This window comes from Rhinatrema bivittatum, chromosome 6 (genome assembly GCF_901001135.1).
Source record: "Rhinatrema bivittatum chromosome 6, aRhiBiv1.1, whole genome shotgun sequence".
NCBI lineage: Eukaryota > Metazoa > Chordata > Amphibia > Gymnophiona > Rhinatrematidae > Rhinatrema > Rhinatrema bivittatum.
In genome coordinates, this window is record NC_042620.1 from 265,114,360 (window position 1) to 265,138,100 (window position 23,741).

Consider the following 23,741-nt stretch of genomic DNA (forward strand, 5'->3'; position numbering starts at 1 on the left):
AAGAAAACCTTTAATCTATGGTTTAATTGTAGAATCCCATTGGAAAAAGACAACACAGAGGAGTTTCGGCAGCGGGAATTACGAGCAGCACAGCTGGCACGAGAGATAGAATCCAGCCCACAGTACCGCCAGCGCATCGCCATGGAAAATGATGATGAGCGAACAGAGGAGGAGAAGCACAGCTCTGTGCAACGGCAGAGCTCTGACAGGGATAGTCCCAGCCTAGGCTGCAGGTGAGATGGAATTACACACTGCTGTGATATTGGTTTGTCGCAGAAGCTTTAGATTGTTTGAAAGGACAGTTCTAGAACACATGGTTCTATGGTGATTTTCTTCAGTCTAGACCACAGATAATGCTTCCTTCTGCAGGCTTAAAGAAAGACTTGGGAGGTTTCAGCACTCCTCCATGTGACCATATTCATTCCCAGTTGCTCCCTGATTTTGGAAGGGTTGAGACATACTTTGTACTCCTTACAATATGGATTCTCTCTGATGTGGTTGAAGGATAGACTAGAAATAAGGGAGTGCTGAAATTCTTGTAAGAGGCATTTCTTCATATAGAACAGGATATATTTGCCACATGGTTGATGTCATCTGTCGGCACTGATGTGGAGCATTTTCTCAAAAGTTCTGGAAAAGCCCAGAAGGTTTTTATAGGATATGCAAGTTTTGGTGCAGCTGCCACCACAAGGCTCCCGTGGTCTATTTTTGTCTGATGATAAAGCACACATTCCCACCCTATCTCACTGTTGGGTTTTTTGGGTTTTTTTTGTTATCTTTTTTATTGGGGTTTTACAACATTATAAGCATAAATAATATATAAGTAAATTACATTCAACACATTGCATGTTACATACTATTTCCTAATAACAATACTTCATAAGAACAATCACTCTGAGACCTTCTTGGAGCCTCTTAATATAACCTTAACATTAACTTTTACAATAGCATGACAGATCAATATTATCTCAGTGTTTTAACATATTTTTCTTTCTCATGTTGGCAACCCTGCATTCCAGAGCTCAATGGTTTTCTTAAGCATAGTGATAAATCTTGAGTTTGTATTATTGAGTTTTAACAGTTTTAAAACATAACAGACCATCCCTTAATAATCCCTTACCCATCCTTACCCGTTTACTTGGAACTGTTCATATAGTTTGTAACAAGATAGGGAAAATCCTAGCTAATGAAAAATACTGATAATAAATGTCTATAATATCAAGGTATGACTAGTTTTTATTTTTAATAGGATTTTTTTTATCATTGATTGTTTGGTCCAAGAATTTTTTTTCTTAGGTAATCTGTTTTGAATGGCTGCTTCAAGCTCTTTTCCATAAAGAAGGCTGATGTTTTTATGTCACTAAGGCTATTGGCCAAGAACATGACCTAGCAGTGTTCCTACTGCTGCAACTTCAATTTCCCTGATGGATCATGAAGTATGTTTGGGGGAAGGACATAATGTTCTCCCAGGACAAGCAGGATGGTAGTCCTCACAGATGGGTGACATCATCAGATGGAGACCACCTTGGAATACTTTTAAAGTTTCTAGAACCTTTGACTGGCACACTGAGCATTCCCAGCATGCCACAAACCGCGAAGCCATGCAGGGTCCCCCTTCAGTCTCCTTTTTTCCGCGGTGCTGTTGCCTCGCAGTTTGTAGAGCTCTTCATTAATTTTCCCTTCACGGAAGAAATTCACCATTTTTCTTCAGTTTTTCCCTGCCTTGGGTAATTGCGCATCGATTTCTCCTGCGTTTGGTAGGTACATTTTTTGCATTTTGTGGTCTGTTCCCGAGCGTCTGTCTCCTGGTGGCCGCTGCTCACCAACTGTACATCATCTTTTTTCAATGGCAACCAGTTTTTGGAAGTGCCCCCAGTGTCCGCGGACAATGTCCATTACGGACCCACATGACGTTTGCATTCTGTGCCTTGGGCCTTCCCACGATGTCCAGTGTCCCAGCTGTGCTCAGATGACCCCTAATGGCCAGCGCACCCGCCTGGAAAAGATGGAGCACTTGTTTGGTTCCAAGCAGTTGGCTTCATCAATTCCAGTACCTGGTACGTCGCGTCGTAGGGATCGATCTGACTTGGGACCTTCGCCTTTGGCACCCCGCCGCAATGATCAAGGGGCAGCAGATTGCCCCTCACTGGCATCGGGCCATTCGAAGGCCTCTGGATCATCTTCCTCTGTGCTGGAGAAGGACCGAGCCAAGCATCGAGGGAAGCATAGACACTGACGGAATTCACTATCCAGTGTCAACACTGACGTCTGAGGGACAGCGGCCTCGGCCGAACCCCCTCAGAACCAGCCCTTAGGGGAGGAGGCCCCATCCTCCAAAACTGGGAGCCCAGGGCGTTTCCCCCCCGGTTCTGGTGTCTAGCACAGAGGGTCCCGCGGACCCCCATGGAGGCTTCAGTGATGCCCAGCCTGCCTTCTCCTCCCCCACACCTGAATTTCAAGAGGAGTTGGACTGCGCGGTTCAACAGGCAGTGCTAAATGCCCTCCAGGGTCTCCAGCAGCCGCCAACGCCGGTCCTTACACAGACGCCCTCCATGTGAGCGCCTTTGGAAAGGCTGGACTTGCTGCTTCGTGCCTTATCTACGCAGCCTATACCAGCAGGCCCTCCGTTGCCCCATCCACCACTGGTCCCTCCCTCCGACACAATCCTGATTCCAGGTTCTTCGGAGGAGGAAGATGCGGCTCCACGCTCGCCACCAGGGACAGTGCCATCGATGCCAGATCCCATTCCTGGGCCCTCGGGCCTCCCGGTGCCCTCTATGCCAACACAGCTGTTGTTTGTTCCCCCTCACCGACCATCGATGCCTGCGCTCTGGGATTTGGCCTTCCTCCTCATCCCAGACAGTTTAGTGGTGAGGAGGAGGCCCCTTATGACCCCTGAGGGGATGCCTCCTCCGAGCAATCCTCTGAGGCATCCGAAGACCTTTTGTCTGAGCCTTCTCCTCCAGAAGAGAGACGCCGCTCGCCTCCTGAGGACGTATCCTTTGTGAGCTTTGTGCAGGCTATGGCGGAAACCGTCCCCTTCTAACGGAAGTGGATGCCTGCCACAAGATTTTGGAACTCTTCCAATTCATGGATGTTCCTAAGGAGGTGGTGGCCATTCCGGTATACGAGGTCCTCCTAAATCTCCTCTACAGATTATGGGAGCATCCAGGTTCCATGGCTCCGGTCAACAGAAAGACAGATGCCATTTATCTAGTGCAACAGGCCCTTGGCTTTCAGAAGAGCCAGCTGCCTCACCAGTCAGTGGTAATAGAATCAGGCCAAAAAAAGGCCAAGAAAGCCCGCCTTCACTCCTTTGCCCCTCCGGGGAAGGACCATAGAGCCTTAGACGCCCTGGCCCGGAAAGTTTCCCAAGGGGTCATGCTCATTGCCCGAATAGCGGGTAGTGAACCAGTACAACCAAAAGCTCTGGTCCAGGAGTTTCCTGAGGGCCTCCCACAACAGTTCCAGGAGGGCCTGGAAACCATAGTCCAGAAAAGTTTTGAGGCCGGCAAGGGTCTTAGTGCCCGGCGATGGGCCTGGCTGAAAGCCTCCGACTTCAATCTGGAGGTCCAAGACTAGCTGGCTGTTAAGGTTCCGCAATCAGGGTTTTTCCTCTCGGGGTGGCTCGGTTTGGTGGGCTGGGTCGTTCTCGATTTCTGGGATTTCGGCGTTGCTGGGGGTTTGCTGCATGCCGGTCTGGTCATAGAGCATGACGTTGAGATGCATGCGCTGCGTGTGCACACATGTGCGACGCCATTGCGCGCATGCACACAGGCCGGTGGGTTGGATTTTATTTTAGGGTCGTGAGCGTTGTGCATGCCGCATGTTAGGGAGGGACTCTGATGGGAGATGGGGGTCCCCTTGAGGTGCAGCTCAAGCTGTACGTCATGACCAGAGGTCTATAAAGAAGTCCCAGCGAGGCATCCACGTTGCCTTGGCAACTAAAACCAACTGTAAGAGGCTTGTACTGACTTTTATGCTCTGTCAGTCTGTTATCTTTATTGTTTTCATCTATATTTTTATACAGTCTCAGTTTAGTTATTTAATGATTTAGTGTTTTAAGTAATTATATTACTGGATTCCTCAGTTTACACTGTTTGAGTACTTGTGTAAATTGTCTGTTCGGAAATTAACTGTTTCCTGTCCTCATCTGACACAATGCAGTTTGGATTTCTGATTTGTCTCGTCACTTGAACTTTGCTTGGCTGTTCTGTCTTCAGATTTGTTCCCAAGTTCTATTAAATACAAGTTACAGTATTTAAACTGTTCCCTGTCTTGAACTGCCTCTCGGCTATTCAATTCATATTGATCAGCCGATCAAAGGATCCACGTTTTCAGCAGATTGCCAAGTCCATGGATCCGGTGGATTTATCTAGACTTCAAGCCATTCCTGGTATAGCCAGCGGATTCAAAAACAGCAACATTGTTTGGATCTTTTAGCGGCAACAGTTGAGCGATTGGCCAGCCGTCAAGATTCTTCTTTATCAGAGGTTGCTTCATCTTCAGCTTCAAATTTGGTTCCTGGTCCAGCAGTTTCGATGCACTTGTTTGCATCACCTTGTTTTGCAGGAGATGAGAAACAGTGTCTGAGTTTTTTAATTCACTGCTTAATAAGGTTTGCTTTACAGCCCACTCAATTTCCATATGATCAAATTAAGATGACATATATAATCTCGTTGTTGGATGGTAGAGCTATGGCATGGGCATCTCCAATTTGGGAACGAGGTGATCCATTACTTGGAGATTTACAGCAGTTTATTAAAACTTTTAAACAAGTGTTTGATGAACCTGCACAACAATCTACTGCAGCGACTGAAATTCTGAATTTACGGCAAGATCCATGTTCATTAGTTGATTATGTGGTAGAATTTCGTACTTTAGCTTCTGAACTAGGTTGGTGGGAAGACAGTCTGCATAGCATTTATCTAGAAGGGTTGTCTTCCCGAGTCAAGGATGAGCTTGCAGCTCGAGATCTTCCAGATAATCTTGAAGAATTAATTGACCTTACCGGTCATATTGATCGACAAATTCAACAAAGAGTTCGAGAGACTAAAGATATACGTAGACCTGTGACATTAGCTCCATCTTTCTCTCATCCCGTGGTTCCATCTTCGGATGTTCATACTAATCGTGTAGAGGAACCTATGCAAATTGGCCGTAGTCCACTTACAACTGAGGAAAGAAGACGTCGCCGTACCTTAGGATTATGTCTGTATTGTGGAAGAAAAGGTCATATGCTGGCTCAGTGCAAGGAGCAACCGGGAAACTTCCAAGTCTAGGAATCTCTGGGGAGCTGATCCTAGGCTGTACGACTCTTCTCCCCTATTTACTATACCAGTAACTTTGGAATACGCTGGTGCTTTTTTTTCAACATTGGCTTTTGTGGACTCCACTTCCGGAGGGAATTTTATTTTGGCAGATTTAGTCCAACGATTACAACTTCCTACTCTGCTTCATTACACCATTGTTGCGGATATCATCTATCCACGGAACATAAGAATATAAGAAATTGCCATGCTGGGTCAGACCAAGGGTCCATCAAGCCCAGCATCTTGTTTCCAACAGAGGCCAAACCAGGCCACAAGTACCTGGCAATTACCCAAACACTAAGAAGATCCCATGCTACTGATGCAATTAATAGCAGTGGCTATTCCCTAAGTAAATTTGATTAATAGCCGTTAATGGACTTCTCCTCCAAGAACTTATCCAAACCTTTTTTGAACCCAGCTACACTAACCACATCCTCTGGCAACAAATTTCAGAGCTTTATTGTGCGTTGAGTGAAAAAGAATTTTCTCCGATTAGTCTTAAATGTGCTACTCGCTAACTTCATAGAATGCCCCCTAGTCCTTCTGTTGTTCGAAAGTGTAAATAACCAGTTCACATCTACTCATTCAAGACCTCTCATGATCTTAAAGACCTCTATCATATCCCCCCTCAGCCGTCTCTTCTCCAAGCTGAACAGCCCTAACCTCTTCAGCCTTTCCTCATAGGGGAGCTGTTCCATCCCCTTTATCATTTTGGTTGCCCTTCTCTGTACCTTCTCCATCGCAACTATATCTTTTTTGAGATGCGGCGACCAGAATTGTACACAGTATTCCAGGTGCGGTCTCACCATGGAGCGATATAGAGGCATTATGACATTTTCCGTTTTATTAACCATTCCCTTCCTAATAATTCCTAACATTCTGTTTGCTTTTTTGACTGCTGCAGCTCACTGAGCTGACGATTTTAAAGTATTATCCACTATGATGCCTAGATCTTTTTCCTGGGTGGTAGCTCCTAATATGGAACCTAACATCGTGTAACTACAGCAAGGGTTCTTTATCCCTATATGCAAAACCTTGCACTTGTCCACATTAAATTTCATCTGCTATTTGGATGCCCAATCTTCCAGTCTTGCAAGGTCCTCCTGTAATGTATCACAATCTGCTTGTGATTTAACTACTCTGAATAATTTTGTATCATCCACAAATTTGATAATGTCACTCATCATACTCCTTTCCAGATCATGTATATATATATTGAAAAGCACCAATCCAAGTACAAATCCCTGAGGCACTCCACCGTTTACCCTTTTCCACTGAGAAAATTGACCATTTAATCCTACTCTCTGTTTCCTGTCTTTTAACCAGTTTGTAATTCACGAAAGGACATTGCCTCCTATCCCATGACTTTTTAGTTTTCTTAGAAGCCTCTCAAGAGGGACTTTGTCAAATGCCTTCTGAAAATCCATCAACCGTTTCACCTTTATCAAAAGACTCGAAGAAATAGGTCTGCAAGACAAAACAATCAAATGGTTTAAATCATATCTAAATAACAGAACATTTCAAGTTCAAATCAAAAACACACTATCCGACAAGATTACCTTGAAAACTGGAGTCCCACAAGGGTCAGCACTTTCTGCTACGCTATTTAACATATATCTTCTGCCACTATGCCATCTCCTCGCTGGACTTGGAATCATACACTACATCTACGCTGATGACATCCAGTTAATCTTACCAATCGATGATACTATTGAAAAAACAATAGGCCTAGCCATGATGTATCTTGAAATAATAAAACAACTTCTAAAACCAAATTTATACACTTAGAAAGGAAAAGCATGAACATTACTCAAACCCCAATATTACTCAATAACAACCAACAAATTGACTTAGCAAAGAAAGTTTGCAATCTCGGAGTTATAATTGACAATGAACTAAGCCTCAAACAACACGTATCAATAAAGGTTAAGGAAGGATATGCTAAACTCATGACACTAAGAAAACTCAAACCATTACTATCATTACCCCATTTCCGTACTGTGCTCCAATCACTAATTTTCGCTAGCACAGACTATTGTAATGCTTTGCTACTAGGCCTACCTAACACTACAGTGAGACCTCTACATATTTTACAAAACGCTGCTGCAAGAATTCTCACAGGAAAAAACAAAAGAGATCACATAACAGATATGCTTGCCACCCTACATTGGCTTCCCATAGAACAAAGAATACAGTTCAAAGCACTGTGCCTAATACACAAACTTATCCACGACGATAAAGCAGAATGGCTGAACACAGCACTTAGAGTACATGTCCCACACAGAAATCTAAGGTCAGCAAACAGAGCACTCCTTCCCATTCTCTCGGTAAAAACCGCAAGACTTACCCAAGTTAGGGACCGAGCTCTGTCTCTAGTCGGTCCCATATTATGGAACTCCATGCCCCTTGACCTTAGACTCCAGAGCAATCATAAGCTTTTTAAAACACAGCTCAAAACCTGGCTTTACATACAAGCCTTCAAGAAAGAAAACTGATGCGGACAAGGACGGAAACGTTATGCGGCTTAAAGCACCGAATGCCTAATTTTATAAATCCTTACCGAATTATTTCAACATTTTTAACTGTAGGCAACATTCAGGACATATTACCATGATACACTAAATCCCCCTAATAAACACCTTATTGTTACCGAAAACTATTGGCACCACCTATGTAATGTACGACCCATATTTTTACTGGTGCCCTATTGTAAACCGTTGTGATGGTGAATAACTTAATGACAGTATATAAAAACTCTTAAATAAAAAAAAAAATGTTTATTAACCCCTTCAAAAAAATGAAGATTTGTTAGGCAAGACTTCCCTTGGGTAAATCCATGTTGACTGTGTTCCATTAAACCATGTCTTTCTATATACTCTACGATTTTGATCTTGATAATAGTTTCCACTATTTTTCCCGGCACTAAAGTCAGGCTCACTGGTCTATAGTTACCTGGATCGCCCTGGGAGCCTTTTTTAAATATTGGAGTTACATTGGCCACTCTCCAGTCTTCAGGTACAATGGATGATTTTAATGATAGGTTACAAATTTTAACTAATAGATCAGAAATTTCATTTTTTAGTTCCTTCAATACTCTAGGATGTATACCATCCGGTCCAGGTGATTTGCTACTCTTTTGTTTGTCAATCTGGCCTACTCCATCTTCCAGATTCACAGTGATTTCATTCAGTTCGTCTGACTCATCACCCCTGAAACCATCTCCGGAACTGGTATCTCCCCAACATCCTCATTAGTAAACATGGAAGCAAAGAATTAATTTAGTCTTTCTGCAATGGCCTTATCTTCCCTAAGAGCCCTTTAACTCCTCTGTCATCTATTGGTCCAACCGACTCCCTCACAGGTTTCTTGCTTCGGATATATTTTACTTATCAATGTTTTACACTTACCTTGACAATGCTTATGTTTTATCCTATTTTCTTCAGATGGATCCTTCTTCCAATTTTGAAGGATGTTTTTTGGCTAAAATAGCCTCTTTCACCTCACCTTTTAACCATGACTGTAATCGTTTTGCCTTCCTTCCACCTTTCTTAATGTGTGGAATACATATGGACTGCGCCTCTAGGATTGTATTTTTAAACAATGTCCATGCCTGTTGAACACTTTTAACCTTTGCAGCTGCACCTTTCAGTTTTTTTCTAACTATTTTCCTCATTTTATCAAAGTTTCCCTTTTGAAAGTTTAGTGTTAGAGCTGCAGATGTACTTATTGTCCCCCTTCCAGTTATTAGTTTAAATTTAATCATGTTATGATCACTGTTACCAAGTGACCCCACCACCGTTACCTCTCTCAGCAAAACCTGTGTTTTACTAAGAATTAAATGTAAAATATCTCCCTCTCTTGTTGGTTCCTGAACCAATTGCTCCATGAAGCAGTCATTTATTACATCCAGGAACATTGTCTCTAGCAAGTCCTGATGTTACATTTACCCAGTCAATATTGGGGTAATTGAAATCTCCCATTATTATTGCACTGCCAAATTGGTTAGCTTCCCTGATTTCTCTTAGCATTTCATCATCTGTCTGACCATTTTGTACAGGTGGACGGCAGTATACTCCTATCACTATACTCTTACCCAACACACATGGGATTTCTACCCATATAGATTCTACTGAGCATTTAGTCTCTTGTATGATCTTTATCCTGTTGGATTCTATATCTTCCTGGACATAAAGTGCCACACCCCCACCAAGTTGATCCTCCCTATCATTGCGATATAATTTGTACCCTGATATAGCACTGTCCAATTGGTTATTCTCCTTCCACCAAGTCTCTGTGATGCCAATTATGTCAATCTCATCATTTGCTGCTATACACTCTAACTCTCCCATCTTACTTCTTAGACTTATGGCATTGGCATACAGACATTTCAAAGTGTGTGTTTTATTTGTATTAACAACCTACTTTTCAGTTGTTAGGGATAATTCGGAAATCAGTTCAAGAGCCCATCCACCTGGGCACCTCGCCCGACCTCATCACACAGGTATCCGGTTGTTGGCCCTTATGGCCCGGATGTTGAAAGGCTAGTGCTGCGTCCCTCAACCTTTCAGACAATGTCTCACAAGTCCTAGTATCTCACATAAGCCTTCCACGCGGAAGTCCTACCAAGTGAAGTGGGGGAGGTTCTCCTCTTGGTGTGCGGAGCAGGATCTTGACCCTTTCACTTGTCCCCCACTAGGCTTTTGGACTATCTCTGGCATCTTTCAGAGTCTGAGTTACAGACTACCTCAATCCAAGTACATCTGAACGCCATTACTGCCTATCACCATGGAGTGGGCGACACTCTGATCTCGGTGTGGCCCTTGGGTGGGGCGCTTCATGAGAGGCTTGCTTCAATTGAAGCCTCCATTACATCCCCCTGTTGTGGCCTGGGACCTCAACATAGTGTTGGCGTGGATCATGCAGCCTCCATTTGAGCCTCTTCGCTCTTGTGAATTGAAACACCTCTCCTGGAAGGTTATCTTCCTGGTAGCCGTTACCTCCGCTCGCAGGGTCAGTGAGCTGCAGTCCCTGGTTTACCTATCCACATTATGAGGTTCTTCCACGACAGGGTGGTGTTGCACACTCACCCTAAATGCCTGCCTAAGGTGGTGACTGACTTCCATCTGAATCATTCCATCGTGTTGCCCACCTTTTTCCTGAGGCCACACTCTCATCCTGGTGAGCGGGCTCTGCACACCTTGGACTGCAACCGTGCTCTGTCCTCTTATCTAGTGCCTACCGCAGCTCACAGGCAGTCCACCCAACTCTTTGATTCTTTTGACAAGAATAGGCTGGGAGTTGCGGTGGGCAAGCAGACCCTGTCCAATTGGCTGGCAGACTGTATCGCTTTCTGTTATGAGCAAACGGGCTTTCCGCTCAGAGACAGAGTGAAAACGCACTTAGTGAGGGCCATGGCAGCATCAGTGGCCCACTTTCGGGCAGTCCCTGTTGCCAAAATCTGCAACGCCGCAATATGGAGTTCTCTCCACATGCAGCCCACTACTGTCTGGACAAAGATGGTGGGCAGGAAAGCGTCTTCAGCCAGTCTGTCCTCCGTAACCTGTTTCCGGTGTGAGAACCCAATTCTCCCTACCTAGGGCCCAGTATGAGGTTCACATTGCCCCATTGTTGCCAACAGTACCCCTGTTGTGCCTGTTGCACATTATTCGGTGTCTGTTGGCCCTGTATGTTCCGGGGGCAGTCTGCAGCTTGGTATTCACCCATCTGTGAGGACTACCATCCTGCTTGTCCTGGGAGAAAGCAGAGTTGCTTACCTATAACAGGTGTTCTCCCAGGACAGCAGGATGTTAGTCCTCAACAAGACCCAGCTGCCACCCCACGGAGTTGGGTTCGTCGTCGTTTTATTATTTTATTTTTCACTCTTCTTTTCTGCTTTGATTCGAGACTGAAGGGGGACCCCGCGTGGCTGCGAGGTTAGTGGCATGCTGGCCATGCTCGGTGTGTACAAAAGTATTCCGTGCCGAGCTCAATCTGATGATGTCACCAATTTGTGAGGACTAACATCCTGCTGTCCTGGGAGAACACCTGTTACAGGTAAGCAACTCTGCTTTCTTACGTGCAACATCTGTGCAAAGACATTGCAAAAGGCCATTGATTTCTGATAGTAGGGATTTCAAGAAATTATTGCCTGAAAGAAAAATTCTAGTCCATTGACAGCAATATAAAGGAGTATTGATTTGGTAACATGCTTGGTACTAGATATGTTAGCAAGGGGAAGAGAATAGAGATTAATATCGATCTCCTGACTTGTCAAGTTAGCAGTAGCCATTCCCTCTCTATATGAAGTATTATCTAATGTTAATATCTGCTTGGTGTACTGCCTTCCCAGCTTATTGTCTCTCAATTTTTCTCCTCTAATCGAGTTATTTGTATGTGCCAGTGTCTATTTGGCCAAGACAGTTGTTTTGGGAGATTTTAGTTTACATGTGGATCAGTTTATGGCAGCTTATGAAAATTTGTTGCAGTCTGTCCACCTGTGGATTGGAGCAGGTGGTTAACTATCCTACCCACAAGGCTGTCCATATGCTGGATTTAATTTTTCTTAAATTATTTTTTTTCTCTGAACTTAGCCAAACTTCATGTAGGAAAGGTACCTTGGTCAGACTACTACGTGCTCAGTTTTATTGTTGGCTTTGTAACCACATCTCCAGCAGTGTCTAATAAACAACCTAGTGGTGTTTAAGAGGGGCCATATCGTACTTAAATTTGTCTGGGAGGACATTGTGGAATTTATCACCAAAATAGTCAATGTATCCCTTTCTGCTGATGAATTACCACCCTCATTAAAAAGAGCTTCATCTTCATCCAGTCATATCAATCCAGATGAAAGGGTTATTTATTTTTATTTTTTTATTTGTGCGCTTTTATATACCGAAGTTTAGTACAAGCCTTCACTCCGGTTTACAGGTATAACAGCGTATTACAATAAATTATTATTTTATTATTTTTAATTTTTATATACCGAGGTTCTTGTATCAGATACAAATCACTCCGGTTTACATAAAACAGCGAGATGCCCAAAAGGAAGGGGCTTTACATATAACTATAACTATAAATCATAATAGATAATTTGTACATTGGTAACAGATAAAGATTGTGCTTTACTAACAGCAAAATAATGTTTAACATTGATAACATTTTCTATTTAACATTGGTTATGACCAAGTTTGCTGATGTCACCCCTTATATGCATCCATACTGACTTCAGCCTGCCAGTATTTTCTGTCTCCAGCAGATGGAAGGCAAGCATCCCATGCTGATGGGCTGAACAGGATATTGCAAACGGCTCCTGAAGTGAAAGACTAGTTCTCACTTCCTCAGTTGAGCAGAGTCTAATTATTGGATTAAAAAAAAAAAGAAATTAAGGAGCTCTTGAAGTGAAAGCCCTTTTCTCCCTCATTCAGTGGAACAAAGCCTAAGTTGGAGGGAGGTACTTCTAGAGGTTTCTTTTTTTGGCTGGAGGTTCTGGCTTCTTTCATGTCTTGTCCCGTCCCGCCACCCGGCTTTCTTCTTCCTTTTCTTCATTTCCTTTATTTGCCCTGCAGTGTGTTAAAGGGAGCCTTAACATGACAATCAGAATGTCTCCTGATGCCCCCACCCCTAGCAAACATACCGGACAAAATTAAACACAAAAGAGACTTATCATGTGGGTATACAAAGCTGCAACTTTATTAATCTAACATCGTTTATTTCCAACTGTACTCAAGTCCCCATTAATACACCACGAACCATATAGCCCTTTCCACAATCTGCCTATGTCAAGCAAGACAGTACACCATGCTTTCAAGCAAGAGGGCCCCGGCCCCGAGCTCAACACGCCCAAAGGGCAATACACAAACACCGGCAGGTTCCCCACCACCTGGGCTCAGGTATCCCGCTCCCCCAATATTCTGCTGTGACGAAAAGTCGAAAATATATATGAAAATTAAATGATACACATCTTCTATGTGATGGCTGACATTTGTCATCTAACTAATCATCAACACTATTGGTCTAGTAAATGCAACAGAAAATCTTTTTTTTTTTTTTTTTTTTTAACAAAGAAAGCCCACATATCATACATCCAATGACTAACATTCCACACTATCTAATGTGATCTAATGTGTTTCTTGAATTCCTTGTTTCCTAGCATGTAGCCAGATGGACTCAGACCAGTGGGTTATGTGCGCCTCTGCTAGCAGATGGGAGACGGAGTCAGATTTCAAGCTGACGTCATCCTGGGTACATATACCCCTGCACTGACCTCACTTCCTCAATATCACTCCGTCTCCTAGCAGATGTGGACACTGTCCCACACACTAGCACAGTGTTAGGAAAATTACAACAGGAAGATAAATTTACCTTAAGAAGATCGAGCCCCGTTCTCCTGCGGTGATACCTAAGGGTCCCTCCCCCAGTTGAGAATTCCTGAGGTGATCTCTGATATCCCTCAGAGGTCTGCCTTGGTCCCAGCGTGGACTTAGCCCCCAGAGCGGCTGAGAGGCAGCGGGTGCACATCAGAGCACGGCGGTGAAGGTAAAACCCTCTCCCCCCGCAGCTGGAGACCGTCCGATACACAAGCGGTAAGCGCTGAGACCAGGTAAGAAGGAAACTTTAAATTCAGGTCTCCAGAGCTCGGATCGCCGTACCGACTCTGCTTCCAGCGAGTTAAAAATGGAGCACCGATCGGGTTGAGCAGCCTTTGTTAGGCTAGGCCCTGATCCGGTGCAAGGGTCCATACATGTGGAGACCCTTGAGGGGGTGCCATCTTGCACGTGAGGGTCGTCGGCAACATCTTCCCTTCCCCTCGGCAGTATGTGCAGGACAATCCGGTGGCTGATGCGTATAACTTGTGCGCATAGCTGCGCGCACAGTGGTACATACAAGTTAGCCATGCGCATAACTACGGCCGCGTGCAGTGAAGCAAATTACTTGTGCGCCCAAACATAGATTCAATAACACCGGCGTCCAAGAAGGCCAGAAGGTACTCTCTTTGCACAGCCTGCCACATAAGAGCCGCATAGCCTGAACTGCAGTCCTGCCCGTATCAGTTTTGTGATGAAGCCCAAGGGGGACCAAAGCCTGGTCCTTCACTGTCTGAGGACGGGTCTGGAACCACTACATATGATAGCTCCCTGGACCTATGCAACTCCGAAATGTCTTCTCCACAGGAGGGCACCTCAGGGGCCCCTACTCCGACTCCCTCTGGGATTAACATGGACCCAAGGACCTTCTCCTGGTTGGAATTTTTCCAGAGGCTGCAAGCCTTTCTACGGGCACAATCAACCCCGGCTGCAACACAGGCTCAGCCCCTGCCGGAAGCACAAAATTCTCCTGGCCTTACTCGAATGCCTCGCCTAACCAAGAGTATCCCTGACAGGGACCTGGATACCTCAGATGATGATGACAGCTCCCTGGAAGAAGAAGAAATCCCTCCAGGCCTGGAACCATACCGAACTCTGCTTCGTTTCTTCCACAAGGATGAATTACCAGCCCTTGTTTTCCAGACTCTGAAGACTCTGGGTATTCCAGGCACGGACCCTATGGCGGAGCCAAAGAAGAACCCCATCTTGGTGTCCCTTCCTAAAGCCTCATGCTACTTCCTAATGATGGAAGCCGTCAAGGAACTGATTGACCTGGAGTGGGATGCCTCGGAGGCCAGCTTTAAAGGAGGTCGGGCCTTGGAAGCCTTATACCCTCTGGAACTAGCGGCCAAGGAATGCCTGTGCTTTCCAAAAGTGGACGCCATGGTCTGCGCTGTCTCAAAACGAACCACCATTCCCGTTGAGGGAGGGGCTGCATTGAAGGACATTCGGGACAGAAGATTGGAATCCATCCTTAAGCAGGCCTTCGACGCAACAGCAGTGACACTACAGATTGCCTCCTGCTGCGCACTGGTGGCACGTTCCTGTTTGCTCCTTTGAGAGAGGCAAATAACTCCGGAACGTATACTGGCAAGACGATGGAACCTGCAGCAGCTTTCCTGATGGACGCAAGTTCAGACCTAATGCGTACCTCAGCCAGTGAAGTAGCCTCTGTAGTGGCAACCAGAAGACAGTTATGGCTACGAAATTGGTCTGCTGACACGACCTCTAAAGCAAATCTCTCGAGAATGCCCTTTAAAGGATCTCTCCTATTCGGAAGTGAGTTGGAAAAGTTAGCCAGCAAGTGGGGCAAATCTCCATTGCCTCGGCTACCGGAAGACAGGGGGTAAAAGATCCCAGCGCCCCTCGCACAAAAGAGCCAGGGGCAGAGATTCACAACACTTTAGACCCTGCAGGAACTCACAGTTCCAAGCACCTTGTCCTTCCAAAATGCCCCAGTCCTTTCAGAACCGAGAGACCAAGAGAGGAACAGGCCCGGGGGCAGACTCCAGCCGTGCTCCCCAATGAGAAGGGGCCGATCCATCCACGAGAAGAGGAAATAGGTCGACTTTCCCTCTTTTACCAAAGATGGGTCGAAATCATGTCGGACAAATGGATGCTAAACCTCATTCGAGAAGGTTACTTTCTGGAGTTCCGCAGCATTCCTCGGGACAAGTTTATGATGTCACCCTGCCACTCCCATATCTAAAGACTGGCAGTGGAAGCCACTCTGACAAGATTACTCAGTCTGAAGGCAATAACTCCGGTTCCTGCACCCCAACAAAATACGGGGTGCTATTCCATCTATTTTATCATTCCCAAGAAGGAAGGATCATTCCGGCCCATCTTGGACCTCAAGAACGACAACCATCATCTGTGGATACTACACTTCCGTATGGAGACCCTTCGCTCCGAAATAATGGCAGTACAACCAGGGAAGTTTGACCTCCCTAGACCTCTCTGAAACCTACCTTCACATTCCAGTCCATCAAGAGCACCAGCGTTTTGTATGCTTTACGATACTGGGTCACCATTACCAGTTCCGAGCGCTACCCTTTGGCCTAGCAACTGCCCCCAGATCATTCTCCAAAATCATGGTGGTCGTGGCGGCAACACTAAGGAAGGAAGGGATCTTGGTTCACCCTTTCCTGGATGACTGGCTGATCAGGGCAAAGTATTCGGAAGAGAGCCTGCAAGTGACCAGCAAAGTCAAGAACCTACTGCAGGAGCTCAGTTGGGTTGTGAACACGGGCAAGAGCAGTCTGCAGCCCTCCCAGTCTCTAGAGTACCTGGGGGCCCGTTTCGACACCGAACAGAACAAAGTTTTTCTTCCTCCCCCGAGGAGAAGGAAGCTGATGGAACAGTTACAACGATTGATGACCAATGTGCGCCCCAGAGTATGGGACTATCTTCAAGTCCTAGGCCTCATGGCATCAACCCTGGAAGTTGTTCCATGGGCAAGGGCCCACATGCGACCGCTCCAGCGATCCTTGCTCTCCCGCTTGAATCCACTGTCCCAGGACTACTCAATTCGCCTCCAACTACCAGCAGAGGTACGTTCTGAGCTTCAGTGGTGGCTACAGGAAGACCACCTAAGCAGAGGAGTAAACCTATCCCCACCGAACTGGATCTTGCTCACCACGGATTTGAGCCTGCAAGGGTGGGGAGCCCACTGTCAGGAACTGACAGCCCAGGGACAATGGAGCAAGGAACATAAACCACCTGCAAGCTCAAGCAGTCAGACTAGCTTGCATGCGTCCAGACCTGGGCAGAGGAAGTCTTACTGTACGCCTTCCCCCCCATGGCCGCTACTGGGCAAGGACATCCGCAAGATAGAACACCACAGGGGACTAATTCTACTAGTAGCTCTGGATTGGCCAAGACGCCCTTGGTATGCAGACATGCAAAGACTCCTTGTGGGGAGACCTCTGTGCCTACCTCCACACAGGGACCTTCTCCAGCAGGGCCCAATTCTTCACGAAGATCCATCTCTATTCTCTCTTATGGTCTGGCCCTTGCGAGGACTCGCCTGAGGAAGCGCGGTTACTCGAAACCCGTGATTGACACCCTGCTCCGAGCGTGCAAGTTCTCCACATCCCTGACATATATACGGATCTGGAGAATATTCAAAGCCTGGTGCGAGGACCGCGGGACTCTCCCGTGGACAGCCAAAATCCTCATGATCCTGGCGTTCCTACAGGACGGTATGATGGAAGGGGCTGACTCTCAACTCACTCAAGGTCCAAGTAGCCGCCCCCTCTTGCTTCAGAGCCGAAGTGAACGGTATTCATCTAGCAGCTCATCCGGATTTGACCCGTTTCCTAAAAGGGTTAAGCAACTCCGGCCACCCCTAAAGTGGCCAGTGCCCTTATGGAACCTCAATTTGGTATTAGACTTCCTAGCGGGAGCTTCTTTCAGACCAACATGCGGTCTGTCACTACATCTCAACATTGAAGACTGTATTCCTGGTAGCAATATGTTCAGCTCATCATATCTCCGAACTACAGGCAGTATCCTGCCGGGAACCCTTCCTTAGGTTCACTCCTGGAACCATACAGCTGCGCACTGTTCCCTCCTTCCTATCAAAAGTGGTTTCCGAGTTTCATCTGAACCAAGCCATCTCCCTACCATCTCCTGATGAACATAAGGACTCTGAAGACTCGTGCCTTCTTCGCCACCTAAATGTCGGTAGACTCCTGGTGCGATACCTGGAAAGATAGGAACCGATGTGCAAAACAGATCGCTTGTTCGTCCTTCACAGCGGTAAGAAACAAGGAGAAGTGGCCTCGCAGGCAACTATAGCCCGCTGGATTAAAGAAGTAATCAAGGCAGCCTACATAGAGGCAGGGAAGCCCTTACGACTGCAGGTTAAGGCTCATTCTAGTAGGGCCCAAGCAGTATCTTGGGCAGAAACCAAATTACTATCGTCCGCCGAGATCTGTCAGGTGGCGACATGGTCCTCCCTACACACCTTCTTCAGGTTCTACCGCCTGGTTGTTCAAGCCCAAGAAGACGCAGCCTTCGCAAGGGCAGTACTAAATGGGCCACGGGCAGCCTCCCGCCCTCTCCGGGAGTAGCTTTTGTCCATCCCACTGGTCTGAGTCCATCTGGCTACATGCTAGGAAATGAAGAAATTACTTACCTGCTAATTTCGTTTTCCTTAGTGTAGACAGATGGATTCAGCATCCCGCCCACGGCTGCCCCCAGAGGAGGAGGACCTGGGAAAGCGAACCTAGAGACTAAACATATACGGGTAAGCTGTTGTCTACCCTTAGTTCAAGATACCCACAGTTAGTCTGGTGTCGGCGTTGACTTAGTTGTGTGCACTGGCGGTCGCCAGTTTTTTTGAATCAGTTAACCAAGTTTAATAAGTATAACTAAGTTATACCATATATATATCCACAATGGCTTTTCGAGGAGGATACTGAGGAAGTGAGGTCAGTGCAGGGGTACATGTACCCAGGATGACATCGGCTTGAAATCTGACTCAGTCTCCCATCTTCTAGCAGAGGAGCACATAACCCACTGGTCTGAGTCTATCTCGCTACACTAAGGAAAACAAAATTAACAGGTAAGTAATTTCTCCATTATCTGATCTAATCCTCCTTAATTACTGCTGTAAATTAGTATCTCGTAAGCAGAACACCATCAGCATGGATCAGCAAGTGGTGGCCACACACCAGCTTTCCCCTAAAAATACATTCATAATCTTTACTGGGCAAGTTACCTAGGATTCCACCTGCATTAGGTGTAGGGTGGACCACCTACCCCCTTGATCAGTCTTAAACCAGTGAATGATGACAGACACTGCCTTGTCCTTTATCTGTACGTTTTGCCTGCAAATGCTGTTGTAACCCCTATCAGATTTGGATGCAGCCACCAGCTAGAACTCTCGGAGTGCACTGAAAAAGACCAACAAAATTACCAGCTGAAAAAGGTTTGCCTTGAACTGAGAGTCACAAATCAATTGTAGTACATGCCACATATGAACTAATAGGTCATGAATGATAGGCCTCCTTAGGTCCTTCATGGGCCCTGCCTTTGTTGCCCATCCTTTCAGCATCTTTTTGACCACAGAAGAGCTCGCTGGGTAACCCCAACCATGAACCTTCATAAAGAAAGCGAAACCTGCCAAACAAGCCACTGCTTCACGAGATAACACCTCGTCCTTCACGCTCGCCACATACTTGATGAGAAGCCTGGTTGGGACTGGGTTATTCACTCAGCCCAAACTGCCCAAAAAACTTTTAACCCAGTAAAATCCTTTAAAATAGGTGGACCAAGAAACGGGAGCTAATGATTCCGTTATTAGGTCCCAAATAGTTGAGTTCCAATCCATAGGTGTGCGCGCCAGGACAGGAGTTCCAACCTTGTCTGCGTCTGGGACTTGCTTTCAAAATAAATCCCATTGATCTCCAGAGGGGGAATCTGCTATATCATTCCAAATCCCAGGCATGTCGCACCCGAACAATCATGTTGAGGCGCAGACATTGCAATACTGTTTCCCTGCTCACCTTGACCACTCTGAGACATTTTCCTAGCGTGTAGCCAGATGGACTCAGGACCAATGGGTTATGTGCTCCCCTGCTAGCAGATGGAGACAGTCATGTTTCAAAGCTGACGTCACCTTAGATATACCCCTGCAGTGACTTCAGCCATCCATTATCTCTCCGTCTCCGTCGGTCCTTCAAGCCATATTGTTCTCAAAGATCGATTACTGCAACGCGCTACTACTCGGTCTCCCTGCCTCCTCCACTAAACCTCTACAGATGCTGCAAAACGCAGCAGCCAGGATCCTCACAAATACCCGTCGCAGAGACTACATCACTCCGATTTTAAAATCTCTACACTGACTACCCATCCACTATAGAATACTCTTCAAGACACTGACCATTATTCACAAAACCATATATCAGCAATCATCTCTACAACTTACCATTCCTCTCGATTTCCACACTTCATCAAGACAAATCTGATCCGCTTACAGAGACTCCCTCCAGGTCCCCCCTAGCAAATCCTTTATACACAACTCTATTAAAAAACGAGCTCTTTCCAAGGCTGGACCACATCACTGGAACTCACTCCCCCCTGATCTACGCCAGGAAAAATGCCAGTTCTCCTTCAGAAAAAAACTGAAAACCTGGCTATTCACTCAAGCATACCGCTGAAGATACTGTCTTCCTCCAGCACCGTCTGTTTCCCCTCTCCTTAGTGCTTCCCTTCCTTGCCCCCCACCCCTTCCCGCCCACCTGACCTCCCAGTCTCACCCTCAGTCCCCCTAAATATGGAACTGTTCGGCCAAGAAATCTATTTTTACAATTATTTTATTATGCCAGTAACTGATCACTCAATCAACTTTTGATATCTGAACCACTGAAATGTATGTACAAACTTTATTATCTAATCAACAGTTCTCTAGTCATTATTTTTACTGTTTAATCTATCCCTCTTTTCTAATGACCAAGTTATTCATTCCTGTTTGTTGTAACTTTTTCTACGCCTGCTCTGTTAATTGGTTCCCCCCTTGTTCATTGTAAACTGGTTCGATAAGACTTGTCTTGAGCATCGGTATATTAAAAGAACTTAAATAAATAAATAGATGTGGACTGTCTTTCCCTATTGGAAACACAATACTCCTTAGATTAGGAAAAATGTACCTCTAAATTGGATAAATATCAAGCCCCGCTCTCCTGCGGTGATAACTAATGGTCCCTCCCCCAGTTGAGAATTCCTGAGGGGATTTCCAAGATCCCTCAGAGGTGAGCCTTGGTCCGGTAGCCAGTTCCTGGTGTGGACTTGCTGTTGAAGCAGCGGAAAGGCAGTGGGTGCAGGAAGCAGAGCGTGGTGGTGACGGCCTATGCCCTCTCCCTCCGCAGCCGGAGACAGTCTCTGCTCTCAGCCGGTAAGCACTGAACTCAGGTAAGCAAGGAAGAACTCCTCCGATCCAGAGACGAGGAAGGGCTTTGGTAAATCTTTCCTCCGGTTTCCTTGCTTGGCGAGCTGTACCGATGACTTCCCCATACCCACAGTGGCACAGGAAGGGAATTTCTGAGCGGGTTGAGTGGTCCCGGATGGGCTAGGCCCTGCTTCAGGTCCGGTGGGCACTCCACGTGGTAGCACCATCTTGTGCACGGTCTTGTGCAGCGCCAATCTTCCCCACCGTCCGTTGGTACATGTGGTACAGGCCGGCCCTGTTCTGCGCCTACTATGCGCATAGGTGCGCGCTTAGTGGCCATCGCACGCGGAGGTAAGTGCATTCTGGAGCCCCTATCACGCCTGTGTGCTTAACGCGTCCGGATGGGCACGCGGTCCTTGCGCCCAACCCGCCCAGAGGTGCGCGTGTTCCTAACACGTCCCTGCCCACATAGCTGAGCATGCTCAACCGGGCACTTAACCAGGCGCATAACCGAGCTCTCCGGGCACTCAACTAAGCACATATCTGAGTGCATTACCGCACGCAGGCACCTGTGCACAATCTGACACCTTACTTACACAGATCAGGACAGAACTGTGCACACTTGAACTCAGGCACTATCCGGCTGAACGCACAAGTCACAGGAACTATGGCTCTGGTAGCTAAGAAGCACAAGCACCAATCCCTTTCTGTCACCTGCCATATTAGGGCCGCACAGCCTGACCTTGAATCAGTCTTGTGTCAGCACTGTGAGGAGGCCGGGGGGGGGGGGGGGGGGGGCTGGAAACGCAGAGCTTCTCCAGGTCTGGCCCCTCCTTGTTGGAGGATGGGTCGGCCATGACCTTAGGTAGCGCCCAGGACCTAAGCAATCCTGGGCCTGTGCAATCCCCAGGGGAAGGCAGTTCAGCGGTCCCTACCCCACTTCTCCCTGGGCTAGGTATGGATCCAGCGACCTTTTCTTGGTTGGAATTCTTTCATGGCCTTAAAGCATTTGTTCTGACGCAGTCGGCTGCTACCTCTGTCTGGTCTGAGCCACAGCTGGGAGGGCCTCGTTCCCCCAGCTGGGAGGGCCTCGTTCCCCCAGCCCTACCTCGTTCCCCCAGGACATACCTCATCTCACAAAGGGCATCCCTGACAAGGACCCAGACACCACGGACAATGATGGGGATACAGACTCATTGAAGGACGGGGAAATCCCGCCAGGCTTGGAACCTTACTGGACCATGTTAAGGTTCTTCCATAGATATGAATTGCCGGCCTTGGTCTCCCAGACCCTGAAGACTCTGGGAGTGTCCAGTGTAGACTCTGTCTGAACCAAAAAGGAACCCCCATCTTGGTGTCTCTACAGAAATCCTCTTACTATTTCCTAATGCTGGAAGCCATCCAGGAGTTGATGACCTGGAGTGGGATGCCCGGGAAACCAGTTTTAAAGGAAGTTGAGCCTTAGAGGCCCCATACCCGCTGTACCCGGCAGCCGTACCGATGACGTCCCCATACCCATCGTGGCACAGAAAGGGAGTTTCCGAGCGGGTCTTCTGAGCTTGTGTAGCACCAAAAGGTGGTGGTGGGGGGGGGTGGATTTTTTTGCAAGTGCTTCTCCTCGTGTGCCTCCAGTAGATGCCTTTTACTGGGAAGGGTGAAACAGTGGTTGGGAGGGAGAGAGGAAAGAGGGAGGTCTTCTGGATCAAAAATAACTAGCATCAATTCCTGATATACCCCTGCAGTGACTTCCGCCATTGCTTTGTCATCTGCTTGCTTTAAAGTTATTGGGGGGGGTAATCCAATAAATTCCCTATAGGTCAAGGAACTAGGCAGGGATATCCACTTTCACCCCTTCTGTTTGCAATATATTTAGAACCTTTTGCTTCTAGGATAAGAGAAACAGGAGGATTAGAGGGTTTTCGTTGAGGGGAGTAAATTATAAGTTATCAATTTTTGCAGATGATATACTATTCATAATGACAGAACCTAGAACCTCGCTGAAAGAAGTGGTGAAAGAAATGGGGGAATTTAGCAAGGTCTCTGGTTTAAGATAAATTGGGACAAGTCGGAGATTCTAATATTACCGAAAACCTAGAAATAAAACTGACTTTAAAACCTAAATTCCATTTTAAATAAGCTGTTCATAAAATTAAATACTTAGGAATCTACATAGGGAAGAAGCTGGAAGATCTAGTTTCCTTTAATTATGTACCTTTTGTACATAATTTCTGTACTCAGGGCCAGGCACACAAGAACACTTAGAATCAGTATATGGTATAAAGTCAGTTTTATTTGGCTTTTTTAAAAAAGTGTTCCTGGGAGATGCTGTATGGGGAGTGCCCTTTCTAAATAAACAGCATCTCATCTAATACAGGAAAAGAACCTTCTTTTATAGTTAAAACATACAGTATTGCCGAAACTTCCAGAATGGCGTGACTGCCCAAAGACTCATTTACAAAGATACATTATGCTGTTGTCATGACAATCTATCATGTATAGTAAATGCTTGTGAGGATCACTCCCCCCAACTGAGAATTCTTCACCAGCTAAACCTGTCCATCCTCCCACCATAAAAGTTCCTTTATCAACATGGCTTTGATGGCCTTTGTTTCTGCTGATCTTCTCTTGATCCGCTGTGTTGTGTAAACAGATATCAAGTCTGTGGCCTGA

At 46.3% G+C, this 23,741-nt stretch overlaps 1 protein-coding gene across 1 annotated transcript in view; it reads left to right on the plus strand.

Moving 5' to 3' along the window:
- The window catches only part of ATXN2L (ataxin 2 like), a 235,148-nt gene that overhangs the window by 142,041 nt on the left and 69,366 nt on the right, over window positions 1-23,741 (plus strand). Inside the window, exon 8 of the mRNA XM_029607113.1 lies at window positions 33-233. Coding sequence (XP_029462973.1) covers window positions 33-233 — 201 coding nt within the window. The remainder of the gene's footprint in view (window positions 1-32; window positions 234-23,741) is intronic.